We start from the raw sequence: 19,069 nt of genomic DNA on the forward strand, positions 1-19,069 counted from the left end.
TTCTTTTTTTTTTTTTTTTTAATATATTTTATTGATTTTTTACAGAGAGGAAGGGAGAGGGATAGAGAGTTAGAAACATCGATGAGAGAGAAACATCAGTCAGCTGCCTCCTGCACATCTCCTACTGGGGATGTGCCCACAACCAAGGTACATGCCCTTGACTGGAATTGAATCTGGGACCTTTCAGTCCGCAGGCCGACGCTCTATCCTCTGAGCCAAACCGCTCAAGGCTCGCACCCACTTCTTCAGGCAGAAAGGGCCACGGTTCTGCCCTGCCCACCAGCCAGCCATGGGTCTGCACCACAACCCCATGTGTAACCAAGAGCTGGGCCACAGAGTGGGGCTGCAGGCGGCCGATCCCCGGCCAGCCGTTTCCAGGCACAGGCTGCACTGGGACAGGGGACACGTGTTTCCTCTGCTTAGCCGGGCTCCGGAAATCAGGCCACCCCCTCCGAAGCCCAGCGGACAGCAGCCTTGAGAGCCTAATCCAGAACTCTTTCCTTCCGGATACTGGGGGCCCATGTGGGAGGAGCCTGTGCCTGGTGCAGCCCCATGCACCCCGTGGATTTCACGAAAGCACCCAGCAGCCTGCTAAGATGGGGATGGGGGTGGTGAGGAGAGAACACAGGTCTGTGTGTGAATTCCCTGTCACTGGCTGCCTATGTGACCTTGGATATGTTGCTTGATCTCTCTGGACCTCAGTTTCCTAGAGAACCCAGCTCCTGAGCTCTGAGAGGGGTCACTAGCACAGGATTTGACAAGGAATAGGCCCACAGCCTAGTCCAGCCATCCTACCAGGTGGTCTCTTGGGCTTCCCCGCATGTGCCCCGTGGAGAACCCCTAGCTGGGCTCTTCCCATGCTCTGTCCTTGCTGACCCCTCCTTTCTGCCCCCCAGAGCCCGGCCCTGACCCTGCTGCTGGAGGACGAAGCATGCTGGCTGAGGGCACTGCCCCTGGCCCTGACGGAGGCTGAGGCCAATGTGGAGATCCACAGGAAGGGTTGGTATCTGGCGCTTCCCTCTCTGCCTTCCGGAAGGTGGAGGTCCTCTTCCAGGGCCGGCTCTTAAAGAGAACTCAGCCTGCTCTGGGCTGGGCCAAGGGACTGGCCACCACACCCCTAGCACCCTGATTCATACCCATCGGGGCCGCACAGATGTCTGCCTCGGATGGGGGAGCAGGGTCTCAGGAAGCCAGGACCACTCTCCGGACCTCTGGGATACCTCCAGGGCAGCGGAGGAGCCCAGGCCGGGGAGGCCAGGACCCGGCAACAGGTTCCAACTGGACCTGCCTGTGCATTTTGGCCACTCCTGCCTCCCTGTCCCTTCTGAAGGGAGGGTCCCTGGAGGCAGAGCCTGGGTGGGGAGGAGGGAGAACAAGATGGGGGTCCTTGCCCCCCTCACCTTCTCAATTCAGAGTTCAGGCCAGGCAGATGCAGGGGCTACCATCTCCATCACCACAGCCCTGCCTACCCTGAGTGTTCTTATTCCTGAGGAGTGTGGCATGGCTTCCAGTGTGTGAGGGTCAGGGTGGTGTGGACCCTGCCCCCCATTACAGATGAGGCTCAGGTCCCAGGGGAGAATGTGGAGACATACTCATGACTTCTACAGACAGCAAGGGCTGTTTGCCACGTGACCAGCCAGGAGGGCTGTGCACCTACTGACCACAGGAAACGTATCTCATTCCCCGTTTTGCTAAAATGTTCTGGGGGGTGTCAACCTCACCACCACCTCCTGAGCACACAGCACATTTGGCTGAACACCCAGTGGAGGCAGAGCTCCATCCTGAGGGTGGCTTTGATTTCCAGGCAGAGCCAAAGGCCATTGAAGATTAGTAACAGTCCTGTGACCAGCTCCCCAGCCCAGCCCCTACCCACCTGGGGGCTGCCAGGGCCTGGCAGGGGTACAGAACGAATGCTGGGCTCAGCATTTGGGGACCTGGGCTTTCCACCCTGCCCTGCAGTCAACCATGCACCTGGTCCCAACGCTTCACCCTCTGTACCTCAGTTTCCCCATCCACAGTGGGGAGAGAACCCTGGCCCCTCCTCCCCACCAAGGGCTACTCTAAGGACCCAGAAAGCAGCTAGAGGAGAGAGCTGGGTCTTAGCAGTAAGTAGTCAGCCATGAGACTATACACCCAGCCAGGACGTGGGTCAGTTAGCACTACTTGGCCCACCCTTCTTCTTAGCCTGGTCAGCAGGGCTCTGGCCACCTGGGTCTGTCCAGGCAGGACAAGGGTCCTTGCAGCTAGTAGCCTTGTGCTGGACACTGGAGGTGGATTATCAGGCAGCTCGCCAGGGTCCTGTTGGATAAGGCTGCCCCCTGCAGGCCACCTTGAGAACAGTGCACCAGCAGAGTTGAATGGAGCAGGCTTGCCAGTCCAGGGCCTGGCCCAGTGGCTACCAGGCGCTCTGCCACCTGTCCTACATGGCACCCCTCTCCTGGAAAACAGAGCTCTGCTGGCACCTCAAGTTCCACTCAGTGGGCTCAGCTAAGGGCAAGAAAGCCCAAGGAAGGCTTGGGTAGGCCTGGGGGACCACCCAGCTGCCCCACAGATGCAGGACGACTTATGGAAACCAACCAGCCACAGCTGTGCACCAGGCCTGGTCACTCCCTAACTGTGGCCTTGGCTCCATCCCCCATCCTGGGCTTCAAAACTCTGGTCTTTAAGATGAGGGGCTCGGGAAGATAAGAGGGGAGTCTTTGCAGAGCTGCTGTGGTGGGCCTGGAGCTGCTGGTCCTCCCATCACGGTGCCCTTACCCCTGCAGATGGAGCCCTCTGGTGCAGGCTCACCAAGCCAGTGCCAGCAGGGGGACTGCTGAGCGTGCTCCTCACAGCCGAGCCTCACAGCAACCCTAACCACCCTGTGAAGAAGGAGCCTGCAGAGCCTGAGTGCCTGGCTCCCTCACACACTGACATCCAGCTCCTGCCCCAGCAAGCCGGCATGGCATCCATCCTGGCCACAGCAGTCATCAACAGTGAGTACCACCCTCAGGCCACCCCAGGTGCATGGGAGGACCAGCACAGTCCCCAGGCGCAGCGCTGCACGTGGTACTGAGGAGCTCAAGATCTGTGACCACTGGATCTGAGCAGAGGAGGAAGTGTGCTGCAGTAGACATGCACAGGGAGCTTGAAAGAGGGGTTCCAGGAGGGAGAGGGGCTCCAGGCTGCAGCCAGCTCATGAGAGCAACAAGGTTGGCTCACATATAGTGATGGGGCAGCCCTGAGCAGGCTGCAGGGAGGCAGGGCAGCAGTGCGCACCTAGCTAGGGCAGAGGCAGCAGGGTCCTCAGGGCCCAGGTCATACACTGGGAAGGGCCCAGGAAACAAGCACAAACCTGAGCCCATGCCTCCCTCTTTGGAGCAGAGCAGGTTTCTGTTTCTCAGCCTCTGCTGGCTTATGGGTCACCCCTGGCCCTGCCCACTAAACACTGGTACTGCCCCCACCTCTCAGCACACACTAAGCCTCAGAGAGTTGTTGTGAGAGTTAAGTAGGTTTCACACATTCCGCAAATACTTGTTTAATATCCACACTGAACCAAGCAGTGGAGGCACCATGATCACCGAGGTAGGGTGCTGGCCAACCCTGAAAGGACCCATACACCAGAGAGGTGACCTTACTTGGAGTTGGTGGCAGCAGTGGAGGGTACATCCCAGGAAGGAAAGCAATGACGTGGTCATACAGTAGCAGGGCTACTTTATTGGGGTGCCTGGGAAAGTTGCTCAGACATGAGAACAGTTAGGTTTGGACCTGCATGCCAGGAAAGAGCAGCTGAGTGGTCACCCACCAAGGCACAGGAGGTGGTCACTGTGGTTAGAGACTGGCAGTGCAGCAAGCGCAAACTGAGCAAATCTCTGAGGGTGGTTCTAGGCAAGAATGGGATTTCTTCTCAGAGCAATGAGACCTCACTAGAGGCTTTAAACAGCAAAGGGTGTGATCCAATCTGGTTTTAAAATCACCCTGGCTGCTGGGTGGTAACTGTGGGGTTGCAAAATTGTAAGAGGAAGCTTTCTGAGCAAGTCAAAGGTCATTTGATGCAAGTGGATGCAGCTAAGGTATAGCCTGATGGGACATTGGAACCCACAGGAACCAGCCAGCTACAGTTGGGTGGGTGAGGAGGCGGCAGCAATCAAGAGGCCAGGAACTTCGGTGTGGCTGGCTAGGTGGATATTGGTCTGCACCGTTGCTGGCCGGGGAGTCAGTAAGGAGAGCTCTGCTGAGCATCCTGACCCCTAGATGGCTGGGAAATGTGTGATGGGGCTCAGGGCACAGTCGGAGCTCCACAAGCTCCCTGGGGACCCCTGGGGCAGGATGAGACTCCCAGGGAGAGACAGGGCCTATGGACACTAGAGTTGGGGGGGGGGGGTCTGCTGTGTCCCAGTTTAATTATTGATTTTGAGAGAGAGGAAGGGGGAGAATCAATTTATTGTTCCACTTATTTATGCATTCATTGGTTGATTTTTTTGTGTGCCCTGACCAGGGATTGAACCCACAACACTGGCTTATGGCTCTAACCAACTGAGCTGGCCAGGGCCCCAGTTTAATTCTTGAGACTCCACCACTCTGGGAAGTTTCCTCACCTATTAAGTGGGGATAACAGCAATATCAGCCTCGAGGTGTTTGTGCAAGTTACTTGGGTTGTGCCCACCCAGGACTTGACCATTGGTCAGCCCACCTGTGGTCAGCCCTGGGTTACTGTGGCTGTGGCTTAAACTGGCCTCCAACGCTCTGACCCCTCTCTTGACTCTGAGGCCAGCAGCACAGTCTCCAGCACTGACCTTGCAAATACATTTTTAAACACTGGTGGCCTCAGGTTCCCATCTCGGGTCAAGGCCTCAGCTGATACAGAACAGAGCTGCCTTGACCCCCAAATAAAAGGGAACTTGAAAAGCAGCGTAAACACAGTAGGAAGGGAACAGAACCAGAAAAACGGCAGGTAGGGGGCACGCGGGTGGCCACCTCACCCAGACAGGTACTAAATTCCTTCAGAGAAGTGAGGAAAATGGGAAACCTGGCAGCCTCCTGGGTGGAGGAGGAGCACCTGTGCAATCGTTACGGACCCAGGACAAACATCGGAGAAGCCAGGCTGAGAAACACATCCTAACCTGCAGAAGTAGAAACCAGGTGATAAGGAACCCCAGGGCCCTCATCTCTCCTCTAAATCAAGGTGCAGAACAAACCCTCCCTGACCATCTTCAGCCAAGAGGCAGCTGGCCACAGCAGGGGCAAACAGAACATTCCTTTAAACTCCACTATAAAAACACACTGAGAACCAGAGAACGGGTGAAACATCTATCAGAGAAATCTTCACCTGCTGGAAAAATCAGTCCTGCGACCCAAACTCCTATAAACTGAAAAATCAGAGGCAGCTTATTTGTGGTAAATTTGGTGGATTCAACTGTGACCATTCAGTCAGTAACTGATGTGGAACCATCCACCTGTGTGGGGGGTAACGCAGGGACAGAAAGGGCTCCTCTTTCTTGCAGCTCCTGGCTTCACTTCCTGCCCACCCCTACCCCAGAAGCCACCCAGAGCCATATTCAACTCTCATCCTGGTGCCTGAGTGCAGGGGATTCGTGCACCTAGTCCCTATGTGCCTGGCCACTCACACACCTGTTCACATGCACACACCATGCACCAGCACAAGGCTACTAGCTGCCTCTGTTTCATCCTCCACCAGCACCAGGGTCCACACCATCCCTCACAGCCCCCTTACCAGCACAAATGCACCTGCACACACTTGCCCACCTTCCTCACCTGTACATGGTCACCCCCACTGAATAACTGACACAACCATGTCCTGGACCCCAGTCTCACTCCTGCAGGTGTCCACTAGCATGCCCATGCTCCTCCCATGAACACCCCATGAGGCCACAGCATCTCCTTATGGGGCTCACTGTTGGAAGGCAGCCTGGAGGGCATCCTGGAAACCCATAGAGAGGGCACCCCGGGTTATAAAAGGACAGATGAGAAAGGGCAGCAGTGATGGGAGGAGGAAGACCAGGTCACAAACCTACTGCTTAAAGCAGGAAGACGCCAAAGACAGCCAGGGCAGAGCCCTCACTTTGCAGAGTCCACTGCCTGGCCCTGGGTTACAGGAGGCCCCTCTTGCTTCCGGAATGTCCCCTCAGGCTTCACCCACCTCTTGCCCCACAGAAGATGTCTTCCCCTGCAAGGACTGCGGCATCTGGTACCGCAGTGAGAGGAACCTGCAAGCTCACCTCCTGTACTACTGTGCCAGCCGCCAGAGTGCCGGCTCCCCTGCCACAGCCGCCGCTGATGAGAAGCCTAAGGAGCCATACCCCAACGAGCGTGTCTGCCCCTTCCCTCAGTGCCGCAAAAGCTGCCCCAGTGCCAGCTCCCTGGAGATCCACATGCGCAGCCACAGCGGTGAGGCTCCACGCCCCCTCAAGACCCCCGCCTGCTTGATGATAGCGTGCCCACTGCGCCCAGGCGACAGATGCCCTGTGTGGTCCTCCCACCATACCACACAGCCTCCCACAGCTCCCAGGGCATGAAGCCCATCTGTGGCTGTCTGGATGGTCAGCTCAGGGCTGGGCCCTGGCCGGGGTCCTGGGAGGCTTGAAGAGCCCTCCACACACAGCCCATGTCACGGCCCCTCACTGGGCCCTGTGTTCCAGGCGAGCGCCCCTTCGTGTGTCTCATCTGCCTGTCGGCCTTCACCACCAAGGCCAACTGCGAGCGGCACCTCAAGGTGCACACAGACACACAGAGCGGTAAGCAGGCTGGGAAGGGGGCAGGAAGCAGGTCAGGGGGTGTCTGTGGAGCCCATTGGCTCCAGGGCCCTGACACCACAGACCATCTGCAGGTGTCTGCCACAGCTGTGGCTTCATCTCCACCACAAGGGACATCCTCTACAGCCACCTGGTAACCAACCACATGGTCTGCCAACCAGGCTCCAAGGCTGAGATCTACTCGCCAGGGGTCGGGCACCCCTCGGCCAAGCTCCCGCCAGGTGAGGCCCAGGGGCCCCCTCTGAGGGCTGGGGAGAGGGCTAGTCCATGAGACAGCGAGAGGGTCAATTCGGTCTTGGCCCTTGACCACCTCTGCCCAGCCCAGCTCTCCCTTCCCACCCTGCCCCTTCCTCAGGTCTGGCCCAGGCAGGTCCTGCTCCAGCCCTGAAGTGTGGCCCTTGGGGTCTCCCTGCAGACAGTCTACCCGGCTTCCAGCAGCTCACAGCCCTGCACGGCTCCCTGGCCTCCTCCGACCTGGGCCTGGGGTCCACCTCATCACCAGGACTGGACAGGAAAGCCCTGGGCGAGGCCACCAATGGAGAGGCTAGAACAGCCCCCCAGAACGGGGGCAGCAGCGAGCCCCCCGCAGCGCCCAGGAGCATCAAGGTGGAGGCGGCCGAGGAGCCCGAGGTGGAGCCAGGGCCCCCAGCCCCTTCGTCGCGGACGCCCTCACCACCCAGCTCCGCTCCCGCCCGGGTCAAGGCTGAGCTGCCCAGCCCCACACCCGGCTCCAGCCCAGGCCCTGGTGCGCTCTTCCTGCCACAGTTCCCCGCCGCTCCCCCAGCCTCGGAGATCCTGGCCAAGATGTCCGAGCTGGTGCACAGCAGGCTGCAGGTGGGGGTGGGCGCGGGGGCGCCAGCCGGCCTACTCGCGGGGGCCCCCAAAGGCGCAACATGCTTTGAGTGCGACATCACCTTCAACAACGTCAGCAATTTCTACGTGCACAAGCGCCTCTACTGCTCCGGCCGCCGCGCGCCAGACGATGCACCCCCCGCCCGCAGGCCCAAAGCGCCCCCCACCCCTGTGCGCGCGCCCCCTGCCCCGCCGCCCGCTGAACCCGACAAGCCAAGTTCGTCGCCGGGCCCCGGGGCGCGCGAGGACCAGGCGGGGGGCGCGACCACGCCCGAGGCAGAGACCGGCGGCGGCCGGGGCAGTGAGGGCAGCCCAAGCCCGGGCAGCGGGGCGGACGAGGACGACGACCCCCGACGGACGCTGTGCGAGGCCTGCAATATTCGCTTCAGCCGCCATGAGACCTACATGGTGCACAAGCGCTACTACTGCGCCTCGCGCCACGACCCGCCGCCGCGACGGCCCGCTGCCGCCGCACCCCCTGGAATCCCCGCACCGGCGCTGCCACCCGTGCGCACGCGCAGGCGCCGGAAGCTCTACGAACTGCAGGCGGCCAGCCCCGCCCCAGCAGCCCCAGGCCCCGCCCAGCCCGTGCAAGCCCCGGCTCCCGAGCCTTCTGCTCCGCTGTCGCCGCGGCCCGGAAGCGGAAACGGGCCGGACCTATCGGAGGGCCCCATCGACCTGAGCAAAAAGCCGCGGCGCCAGGCCTCCGCCGCTTCTGTGCCCGGCCCCACGCCCGTGCTGCCTGCCCTGGCCGACTACCACGAGTGCACGGCCTGCCGCGTGAGCTTCCACAGCCTCGAGACCTACCTGGCGCACAAGAAGTTCTCGTGCCCTGCCGCGCCGCGGCGCCCGCGCGCCCCCGAGGATCCCGCCGTCGTGTGCCCCTACTGCCCCCCGAACGGCCTGGTTCATGGGGACCTCGTCGAGCACTTGCGCCTGGCGCACGGCCTGCTGCTGGGCAAGCCCCTGACTGGCCCGGGCCCCAGCGCAGAAGCCCGGACGCCCTCCCCCGCTGCCCCCCGCGATGGCCTTAACGGCCAGGAGCCACCCACCGGCCCTCCAGACGGCAGTCCCCGTCCTGGCCCGCCCTCAGCCCCACCGACGCCTCCTTCCCACTCGGACAAGGGCGTCCAGACCCCCAGCAAGGGGACGCCGACCTCCCTGCCCAACGGCAACCACAGGTACTGCCGCCTGTGCAACATCAAGTTCAGCAGCCTGTCCACCTTCATCGCCCACAAGAAGTATTACTGTTCCTCGCACGCCGCCGAGCACGTGAAGTGACCCGTGGCCACACTACAAACTGGAAACCGCTTCACACGCCCGCTGCTCCCCAGGAGCCAGGGCCTGCCGGCCCGCCGCTCATAAAGACAGGAGTCACCCCCAGGTCCCAGGCTGTTGGAGACTCTGGCTCCTGGGAAACGCACCAAGCACAGGCCTCAGCAGAGGGGACTGCAGGTGGCAGTACCCGCCTGGATCCTTGGCACTTAATAAAGAAGTTCAGTTTGATGAGTAGAGTGATGAAGCAGCCTAGTTCTCTAAGCAGAGGGCCCTGCAGGGTGGGGTGCACACTGGCCAGCATCTTAGGCACTCTGTGAACCAAGCACCTAGAGGCCCACCACCACCACGTCCAGCATACACACAGGCCACTGCAGTCTGGAGTGACCAGGCCCCCTGCCAGAGTCACACGTTAGTGGTCCTAAGAACTGGACCAAGCTCCAGGTCAGTCTGATGCAACCACACACACAGAATTGCTGCCCTGCCAGCTCTGTACCCACTTGGGGCCCATTGAGAACTGGAACTTCTAGGCCCACTGCTGCCCTATCCCCTCCCAGACAGGATCCAACCAGAAGCTCTGCTTTGGCCACCAGACACCAAAAAGAAAGGGCTTAATCCTACCCAGCTGATAGTCTTCCAACCCCGCTTGGTTCCAGGGACCTGATGTCACCCATGTAGTCACAGGCCACCAACGTTCGAGGGATGGGACCATCTCTTGGGGAGCATGAGGCCCTGTTGTTACCAACGCTGGTGAGAGAGAAGGGGCAGTCAATAGGCACCAAAGAAGAAGGTGGACAGGGGAGAGGACACCATGATGCCTGGGACCAGGGGGACCAAATCCTGAACTAGGTGTAGTATGGCACCTGTGGTGGCTGCAGTGGGGATAAGGAACAGGGGTACCCCACCCCTAGTCCTGGTTCTGTGGGAGTTGCTTATGCCATGGCTCAACTGGACAATGTTAGGCCAACCCAAGCAGAGTCTAGCCATGCCCTTGCCATTTGGCACCAGGGTAACTGGGCCACCTTCCAGCCTGGTGTCCCTGATAGAAAACACACCATCGGCCCTTTCCAACTTTGCTTGAAGTAATAAACACAGTTTCACTCAGCAGCCTACAGTGGATAAATGTGAACTCTGACCTTTGACCTTTCTTCATCTTCCTGCCACCCACCCACCCAGACTCACTCTCCAGGCTCAAGGCAAATTTTCCTCCCACCCAGCCCCACAGAAGTGACAGGCTAACATAACAAGCCTGTATTTGGACAAGAACAGTCTCCATGGCATCATCCACAGGCAAGAGCCAAACACACACCTCCTGCTTGCTCCGAGCTAGTCCTGACTACCAGGGCTTGACCAGACAGGATCACTTGGCCAAGGCCACCAGACAGTCAGAATTCCCATACCATTAGGGGCCTGGGCTCCAGGAAAAGGTTGGGGGAGTGTCCCATGGGAGCCAAGCTGTCTTTCTTATAGAGGCCTGTCCTCTAAAAGACCAACCTGGCCTCAGACCTCCTGGGGTGGCGTGGGAGAGGCACACAGACCCTCAGCCCTGCTCCTCCTTTGCATTGTTCTGCTTTAATTTGCAAGGAAAGTTCAGGAAGCTCTGCCTCTGAGCTAGACAACTGAATGAAGGGAGACACTCTGATGTCCTCACACTGTTCTCAAAAAATTAAACCTAACTGAATTTTGCTGTGTATATATTTTAAAATAAAAAATTTTAAAAGATGCTGGGGAACATCAGGGATATGGCTTAGATGCTCAATGGCGGGGGGTGAGGGGGAACGCAACACAGACTCATCAGATGGGGGAGACCATTGTCCAACATCTTTACCCCTCCTCAAGAGCCACACCCCCATCCCTACATAAAGTGACCACAGGAGGGAAGATGTGAATGGAAGACAGTGCCATACAGAAAATAGCCTGTTTCCATACCTGTAAATGTGCTTGGGGATGTGCTCAGTGGTTGTGCAGCCCCTTCTGAGAGCTCAGTTCAGTGGGCAGAGGCAACCCTGACCCCTGACCCAGACCTGAACTGCTGGCCTTGTCATCAGGGAAGTCCTGGGCTCTGTAGCCTACTGCCCTCACCCAGGCCTGGAGAGGTGGCTCAGCTTGGAGGTTCTAGGGCAGCACCACACAACTCATTAAGGGCCCTACAACTGAGTCCCTTGCCCCCCTCACTATCCGCCGTCCGCCCCCCAGGGTAGGGCTAAATACCCTCCTGCCCCCTTCCTTCTCAGACCCTGGGTTTCCCACACCACAGACTCCATCAGCAGACCCTGCCTCCTCAAGCCCCCCACCCAACAACACCACCTACACCAGAACCTGCCACCACCACCACCTGCTGTGGCCACTGTCCCAGAGTCCTGTGATGGTACTAAATGACAGTCCACACCCAGATCATTGCCATCCACAGTGCTGCTCACCCACACACCCCTGGGGACAGCCCAGCTCCAGGAATCACTGCAGGTGAACATTCCTGGCACCAGGGGTCAGCAACAATTCATTTACGTGGGCCAACAAGCCCGGTTCAAAGCCTGCTTTCCTAGCACGCTGCAGACTGGCCAAACCTTCAGGTCCTTTGTCTCCTGAGGACACAGAAGGAGGGAATGGGAGGGGATGGAAGGTGGCCCATCACACCCAGGAGGGGCCTCAGAAGGGCACGGAGATCGACGACCTTACAGAGCTTGAAAATGAGTCAATTTCCACAGAAAGGGAAGGAGCAGCAAAAATGACCAGCCAGGGGAAGAGGGGTCCAGATTGGGGTCAGCCTAGGATGAAGGGAACATAGAGAAGCCAGGGGGCTCCCCAGGCAGAGTCCCAGCAGGTGCCCAGTGGTAATCAAACTGCTTCCACAACACCTGAGGTAAGGCCTGTCCTGTCACTGTTCTTACGGAAGGGGCAGCAGGCTCAGGGGGGTGCAACTTACTGCAACAGCCCCCACCCCATGAGGACTGCTGGGAGCACTGAAGCAAAGTGCACACCCGGCCCAGACTGCCTCGCACATGGCCACCACCTGGCTGCAACCGGGATCTCCTCTGTGCCAGGGCCCCAGCCTGGCTCAGAGACCTGCCCTCCCCAGGGCTCTCAATGGTGACAGCTTACGATAGCAGCGTTTGCCTGCATGTCCTTCCTGCCTTGTCAAATCAGGCCTCTCTCCCTTGGTCTAACAGCCACCTCACTGATGGGGACAACTTAGGAGAAAGGCTCTCTGAAATGCAGTTGGTCCCAGGTCCCAAGAGCCCTCTTCTCCCAGATGGCTGCATATGCATCACTTGAACTGGTGAGGAATCCACATTCCAGTGCTCCCCTAGGGGCTGAAACAGGCCGGGCCTGAGAACCTGTGTTTAATCAGCTCACAGCAGATTCTTCACTAACAAGTTGGAGAAATACCCACACAACAGGAGCACAGACTCTTGGCATCTTTCTAGCGGGTACAGATGGAGGGAGGGGAGGTTCCCCTGCTGAGGAATGCTTGTCAGCTGGGGCAGAGACAAGCAGGAAGGGGACGGGATCTTGCGACCTAGCGGGGATGACTAGACCACTTCTTCCCCTTCACAGAGTATGTGGTTGACCACCCCCGTGTCCTGGACACTCATCCTGATAGCTTTCTGCCCTTCATCCAAGACACAGACAAGCCTTGACGACACCAGTGCCCAGAATAGCCAGGGGTAAACAGCCCCAAACATGGAAAGACACCCTGTATGTACTGGTATAGAGTGTTGCCGCCCTTCCCATCCCAGAACACAAACTCCAAAGGAAACAACCACAGTCCTCCTGGCCACGGAGCACCTCTCCTAAAAGCTGGTTTGAGGGGCCACAAATTTGTTTCCGCCCATTAAGGCCCCGTGGGGGATCCCCCAGCAATGTTGGACTTTGGGTGTGTTCCTGACCAAGCACTGACTAATGACGCTGAGTGAAAAATCAAGTGCACGAAGGTGCAGACCTGACTGTGGGTTCAAACACAGGTAGCAAGGATATAGAAAGCTTCAAGGGACGGTGTGATTGGCGGAATAATGGCCCCAAAGCTGACCATGTCCTAAGCCCCGGAACGTATGAATCTGTGTTCTTACATGGCACAGGGGAATTGAGGGTGCTAACCAGATGACCTTGAGGTGGAGAGGCGACTCCAGAGGGACAAGCACGTGCAAAGCCCAGCAGGGCCCTGGCAGACTGGCTGGCCGCCTCCAGGGCATGAGAAGAAGCCAGCTGTACTTTCCACATCCATGGGTGGTGTGCATATCTGAACCTGAAAGCCAGGCTCAATCCGCTCCCCTAATGGCTCCCTGAGGGAGAGCAATTGGAAGAAAAATGTCTCAAATCCTGGGTGGACAGAGTTCAGTCCTAGCGCCCCCTGGGGAGAGTGGCCTGCGCTCACCTTCCAGACCTTTGAGACCCACGTCAATGGGGTGTAACCAGAGCTGCATGCAACCCTCCTCCAACTCCATTCCTGGTCATTTCAAAGGTAACAGCCCTGCAGAGGCAGGGCAGATAGATGGGCGGCGGGGGGGGGGGGGGGGGGGGGAAGGGCACTGAGAAGCAGAGAGGAGCTCCCCAGGATGCTCTGTGCTTGACCCAGAGCCCAGCTGAAGGCATAGAGCTGCAGCCCCCCAAAGCGGGCCACACCCACGGGGCCTCACCAACCAGCTGGGCGCTCCAGCTGCCCAAAGAGGACAGGGTGGAAAGGAAAAGGGGACACACACACACCCCTCTATGTCCTTTTATATCAGCAGTTCTCAGAGTGGGCTTCAAGGGAGCCCTAAGATCCTTTCAGGGGGTCTGCAAGATCCTGTTTTGATCCTTCTTTGCATGAATGGCACAGAAGCCACAGTGGGTATGACAAGTGGACCTTGGCACAAATGAGGCAGCTGTACCAGGTGTGGCAGTGCCCCTCTCTGCCCACACGTTGATTAAGAATGTCCTTGATGAAACTGTAAAGTTTTTAATTGTAATAAATTTCCACAGTTGACCACTGTCTCTTTTTTTAAAATCCTTACCCAAAGATAAGGATTGTTTATTGATTTTATTTTATTTTTATTTTTTGAGACAGAGGAAGGAAGAGAGAGAGAAATACCGATGTGAGAGAAACATTGATCGGTAGCCCCCTGTATGTGTAGTGACCGGAATCAAACCCACAGCCTTGAGTACGGGACCATGCCCAACCGACTGAGCACCCGGCCAGGGTGAACACAGTCTTTTGAATAGACTGTGAGGAACAGGAAAGTGTGTGCTGGCTGCCTTTGAGGACAGCCCTGGGGGACTGAGTTGCAATTTGAACTCCCTGATATTTTCAGGGAACATTTTTGTCTGATTTGAAAAATGAATAATAAAAAGACTGTGCATATTCAGACTTGTGTATTGTGTAGACCCTTTCTAGAAAATAAGCAGCCTGTTCTTTTGAGGGAAACAGGTGACAGTATTTGTTGCCACTGTGAAAATTGGAGCTTTCCCGTGAAAATTAGAATTTGGGGAATCTTGTATTCCACTGTCTGCTCAACAGCTTCTCCTTAAAGACTTTTCTGGTGAGATCAGTGGCAATATTAATGAATGTGGATTTTTCTATGTTGTGCAATGAATGATGTCACTCTGGAAGCTCTGCATGACTTAATGAGCCAATATCTTTCAAATGACAATGCAGGATGTCACAAAATCATACCCAGAGATAAAAGACACTAAAATATAGGAAACAATGAGAATGACAGCTGAGCTATTGTCAGAAAATAATGGAGTCCAGAAGACAACAAAATAAAATTTTTAAAGGACTAAAAGAAGTAACAGTCAACCCAGAATTCTACATTCAGCAAAAATATCCTTCAAGAATAGGAGCAGAATAGTCATTTCAAGATAAACAAGAGTAGCAAGCAAATTTGTCACCAAGTTAAAAGAAGTGCTTCAGGATGAAAGGACATGACACCAGTGGGAACTGGGGTCCATATAATGAAAGGAAGCACAGGAACATAAAAAAACATTTCTCACCCTGGCCAGCGTTGCTCAGTGGTTAGAGTACCCATGCAGCAAAGGATCTCAGGTTTTATTCCCAGTCAAGGGCACGTGGATTGCAGGCTCCATCCCCAGCCCTGGTGGGAGCGTGTATGGGAGGCAACCAATTGATGTGTCTCTTTCACATCGATGTTTTTCTCCCCCCACACACTCCCCACCACTTCTACTCTCCCTGAAAAGCAATGGAAAAATGTGCTCGGGTGAGGATTAACACAAAAAGAAAAAACAACATATCTCTTTCTGGCTTTAAACTTTTAAAAAGTCAAATACCAAAATAAAAGTGATGTCTTAGGTTTATAACTTAAGTAGAGGTGTAATTGTGTGTTTCACTGTGCACAAATTACCTCAATGTAAAGAGCAAATAAGCCCACAGCAGGACACTACTGAACGTGAGGGACAAGGCCTGGGGTGCCACAGCCCGAGGGGACCCAAAACTCCCCTTGGAGGGTCTGAGCCCTGCAAGGGTCTCCTGAGCAGCAGCCACATCATGTTTTTTACTTTCTTCCTGAGCACCTGCCTGTGTCTGTTTCCCATGGATGCCTTATTTGGAAACAGGGTCTTTGCAGATAACCAGGTTAAGATGAGGTCACACTGGATTTGGGTCGGCCTGATCCAATCGCTGGTGTCACAAGAAGAGGAGAGGACACAGGCACACACAGGGAGGACTCCGTGTGAGGACAGAGGCAGAAACTGGAATCACGCAGGTACAAGACAAGGAATACCAATGACTGTCGGTCACCATAGAAGCTGGAAGAGGCAGAAGGAACCTCCCCTGGAACTTACAGAGAGAGAGCCTGGCCCTGCCCACACGTTGATCTCGGACTTCTGGCCTCCAGAACACTGAGGGAATAGATTTCTGTTGTGCTAAGGTACCCACCTGTGTGGTACTTCGTTACGGCAGCCCCAGGACACTCACCCAGGGGCCTTATAACTTTATCTCATGAATTATTGTGATTTTGTGCAGATTTTACCTCCTGTACCAAACAAAAGATTCCTTAAAGACAAAGCCTGCATTTATTATTGTTACGCCTGGCACTGAACAATGGCTGGGGACAGTGGAAGCAGTCAGTGAAGCCCCTTATGGGCCTTGCACCACAGATGAGATCCAACAAGAACTATTTTGCCAAGGCCTTCAAAGACTAATGTTCCTCAGGGTGCTCATTACTTCTTCTATGCTTTTTCTTTTTCAAATATTTTTATTGATTTTAAGAGAGAGAGGATGGGAGAGGGAGAAAGAGAGAAACATCGATGTGAGAGCTGAACATTGATTGGCTGCCTCCTACACAATCGCCACCAGGGATCAAACCACATCCAGGCATGTGCCCAGACCAGGAATCAAACTGACAACCTCTTGGTGCCCGGGACGATGCCCAACCAACTGGGCAACACTGGCTAGGGCATCTATGCTTTTTCTTAAAGCCACATTTTGTCAGCATTGCAAGTGAAATGCTTTTATCTCTCTCCCTCAAACCTGCCATGAAAGGCAAGTTCAGTGGTCATCTGGGAGGTGACAGATTCATTATTCAATAAAGCGACAAAAGGGTACATTATTTCAGCCTCAATGTGCAAGATTAAAGAGCTTATACGTAAACTTTCAATTAAAAGATAATGTATGTGGAATGAAATGTGCTAAGCAGAGAGCCAAGCCTGTTTAGGGAGATCTGGGGAGGAAGGAGTAGTCTGGTCAGGGTTCCACAGAGCAGGATCCCATCTGGAAGGACCCAGCTTGCAGAGCTGGGGGGGATGGCCCACGCTGGGAAGGGGGCTCTGGGGCATCCACTGGCTTTCCAGCGCTGTCTCCCCCACTCTCCCTTACAATCGGTCTCAAAAAAGTGACAGGGCAATGATCGCTTCAGTAAAAACTCTGTTTTATACTAAAAGCTCCCCGTTTTTAGGATCTTCCCATGAGGCCAGGCCACTATCAAGCATTTAGCGTCCTATTTATTTTTTTTAAATAAATCTTTATTCAGATTATTACAATTGTTTCTCCTTTTTCCCCCCATAGCTCCCCTCCACCCAGTTCCCACCCCACCTTCTGCCCTTACCTCCCCCCCACTGTCCTCATCCATAGGTGTATGATTTTTGTCCAGTCTCTTCATGAACCTCCCCATACCCATTTCCCCCTGAGAATTATCAGTCCACTCCCTTTCTATGCCCCTGATTCTATTATATTCACCAGATTATTCTGTCCCTCAGGTTTTTAATTCACTTGATTTTTAGGTTCACTTGTTGATAGATATGTATTTGTTGTTCATAATTTTTATCTTTACTTTTTTCTTCTTCCTCTTCTTTAAGAATACCTTTCAGCATTTCATATAATACTGGTTTGGTGGTGATGAACTCCTTTAGCTTTTTCTTGTCTGTGAAACTCTTTATCTGCCCTTCAATTCTGAATGATAGCTTTGCTGGGTAGAGTAATCTTGGTTGTAGGTTCTTGCTATTCATCACATTGAAAATTTCTTGCCACTCCCGTCTGGCCTGCATAGTTTCTGTTGAGAAGTCAGCTGACAGTCGTATGGGTGCTCCCTTGTAGGTAACTAACTGTTTTTCTCTTGCTGCTTTTAATATTCTCTCTTTGTCTTTTGCTCTTGGCATTTTAACTATGATGTGTCTTGGTGTGGTCCTCTTTGGATTCCTTTTGTTTGGGGTTCTGTGGGCTTCCTGGACTTGTAAGTCTATTTCTTTCACCAGGTGGGGGAAGTTTTCGGTCATCATTTCTTCAAATAGGTTTTCAGTATCTTGCTCTCTCTCTTCTTCTGGCACCCCCATAATTCTGATATTGGTACGCTTGAAGTTGTCCCAGAGTCTTCTTACATTATCTTCAACTTTTTGGATTTTTTTTTTTTTTTTTTTTTTTTTGCTTTTTGCTTTTTCAGTTGAATGTTTTTTGCTTCTTTGTAATTCAATTCTTTGACTTGATTTTTGTGTTCCTCTTGTCTGTTTTTGGGTCTCTGTATAATATTTTTTATTTCAGTCAGTGTATGTTTAATTTCTAGTTGGTCCTTTTTCATATCTTCGAGGGTCTCGTTATATTTATCAGCCTTTTCTAGGATATTCTTAAAAAGCCTTATAACTGTGGTTTTGAATTCTATATCCAGTCGTTTGTTTTCCTCCATTTCTTTCGTTTGTGATCTGATTCTTTGACGCCACATTTTCACTGCTTCCCTGAGTTGGTAAGGTAGATTTGTGTGCTAGGTTTCCAATATGGCCCAGTGGGTCTGCATCCCCAGTTAACCTGAGGTGGACACTCTTGGTGCACCCCTTTGTGGACTGTGTGTACAGCCTTGTTGTAGTTAAGTCTTGATTGTTGTTGGTATCACTGGGAAGAATTGACCTCCAGGCCAGTTGGCTGTAAGGATCAGCTGTGTCTATGCTGGGAGAAGTTCGGTGCTGGAGACAGCCTTATAGGATTAGACTTGCCAAATTGCAATAGCCTCTGTGCTCAGCTTGGATGGGGTGGAGTCTCAGTCTTGGCTTCCCGTCAGCCTTGCCCTTGCGCGCACGTGCGTGCCTTCAGACCTCTGCCTTCCCGGCTCCCAAGTCTCCGCCCGAGAGTCCAGACTCCCCCCACAAGAGCGTGGGTCCCCAGGGGCTCGCCTGGAACTGGGGTTCACTGCAGTCAGAACTGGGGCTCAGTGCAGACAGGAGCCTCTGACTCCCTTCCACTAGGGAAAGCCTGTGGCAACCTCCGCAGCCTTTGTGCGCACTGGCGTGCGCGCGTGCTTTCAGTCCTCCACCTTCCCCGGCTCCCCAGTCTCTGCCCGAGAGTCCAGACTCCCCCCACAAGAGCGTGGGTCCCCAGGGGCTCGCCTGGAACTGGGGTTCACTGCAGTCAGAACTGGGGCTCAGTTTAGCGTCCTATTTAAGAGCACCTGGGTGACATTCTGCTTCCAGCCCTGTTTACAGGTAAGGACAGTAAAGCTCGGATGGTTCAGTGAACTTGCCACTGGGCTTGTGACTAGAGAGCAAAGGCATCAATTCAGGTCCGTCCAACTCAGAGCCTGAGCTAACCTCCTTAAAGTGAGAAATTGGAGCAAAGAGACACACTTCGCCACCTGAGCACATGCTAAGGAGCCACTATTTCTTGTCCTTCCTGTAACCTCATGACATCTAAGCACAGACTTTGCCGGTAGTTTTCAAGATCAGAACTTAGTCCAGTGGTTCATACTCACCGTGGTTGGCCACCTACAGTCCCT

General features: G+C 54.9%; 1 protein-coding gene across 4 annotated transcripts in view; it reads left to right on the plus strand.

Annotated features, from left to right (window-relative positions):
- ZFPM1 (zinc finger protein, FOG family member 1) overlaps positions 1 to 10,242 on the plus strand; it is a 73,380-nt gene extending 63,138 nt beyond the window's left edge. For 2 of the 4 annotated variants that reach the window (XM_080643913.1, XM_080643911.1), the window contains exons 5-10: positions 897 to 999; positions 2,766 to 2,975; positions 6,154 to 6,387; positions 6,639 to 6,734; positions 6,827 to 6,973; positions 7,108 to 10,242. In XM_080643913.1, the coding sequence (XP_080500039.1) occupies positions 897 to 999; positions 2,766 to 2,975; positions 6,154 to 6,387; positions 6,639 to 6,734; positions 6,827 to 6,973; positions 7,108 to 8,885 (2,568 nt within the window). In that variant the 3' untranslated portion in view covers positions 8,886 to 10,242. The remainder of the gene's footprint in view (positions 1 to 896; positions 1,000 to 2,765; positions 2,976 to 6,153; positions 6,388 to 6,638; positions 6,735 to 6,826; positions 6,974 to 7,107) is intronic. The other 2 variants (XM_080643914.1, XM_080643912.1) reach the window with 2 other exon arrangements.
- Positions 10,243 to 19,069: the final 8,827 nt, after the last annotated feature.

Source organism: Plecotus auritus (assembly GCF_963455305.1).
Source record: "Plecotus auritus genome assembly, chromosome: 10".
In the NCBI taxonomy this organism is placed as follows: Eukaryota; Metazoa; Chordata; class Mammalia; order Chiroptera; family Vespertilionidae; genus Plecotus; species Plecotus auritus.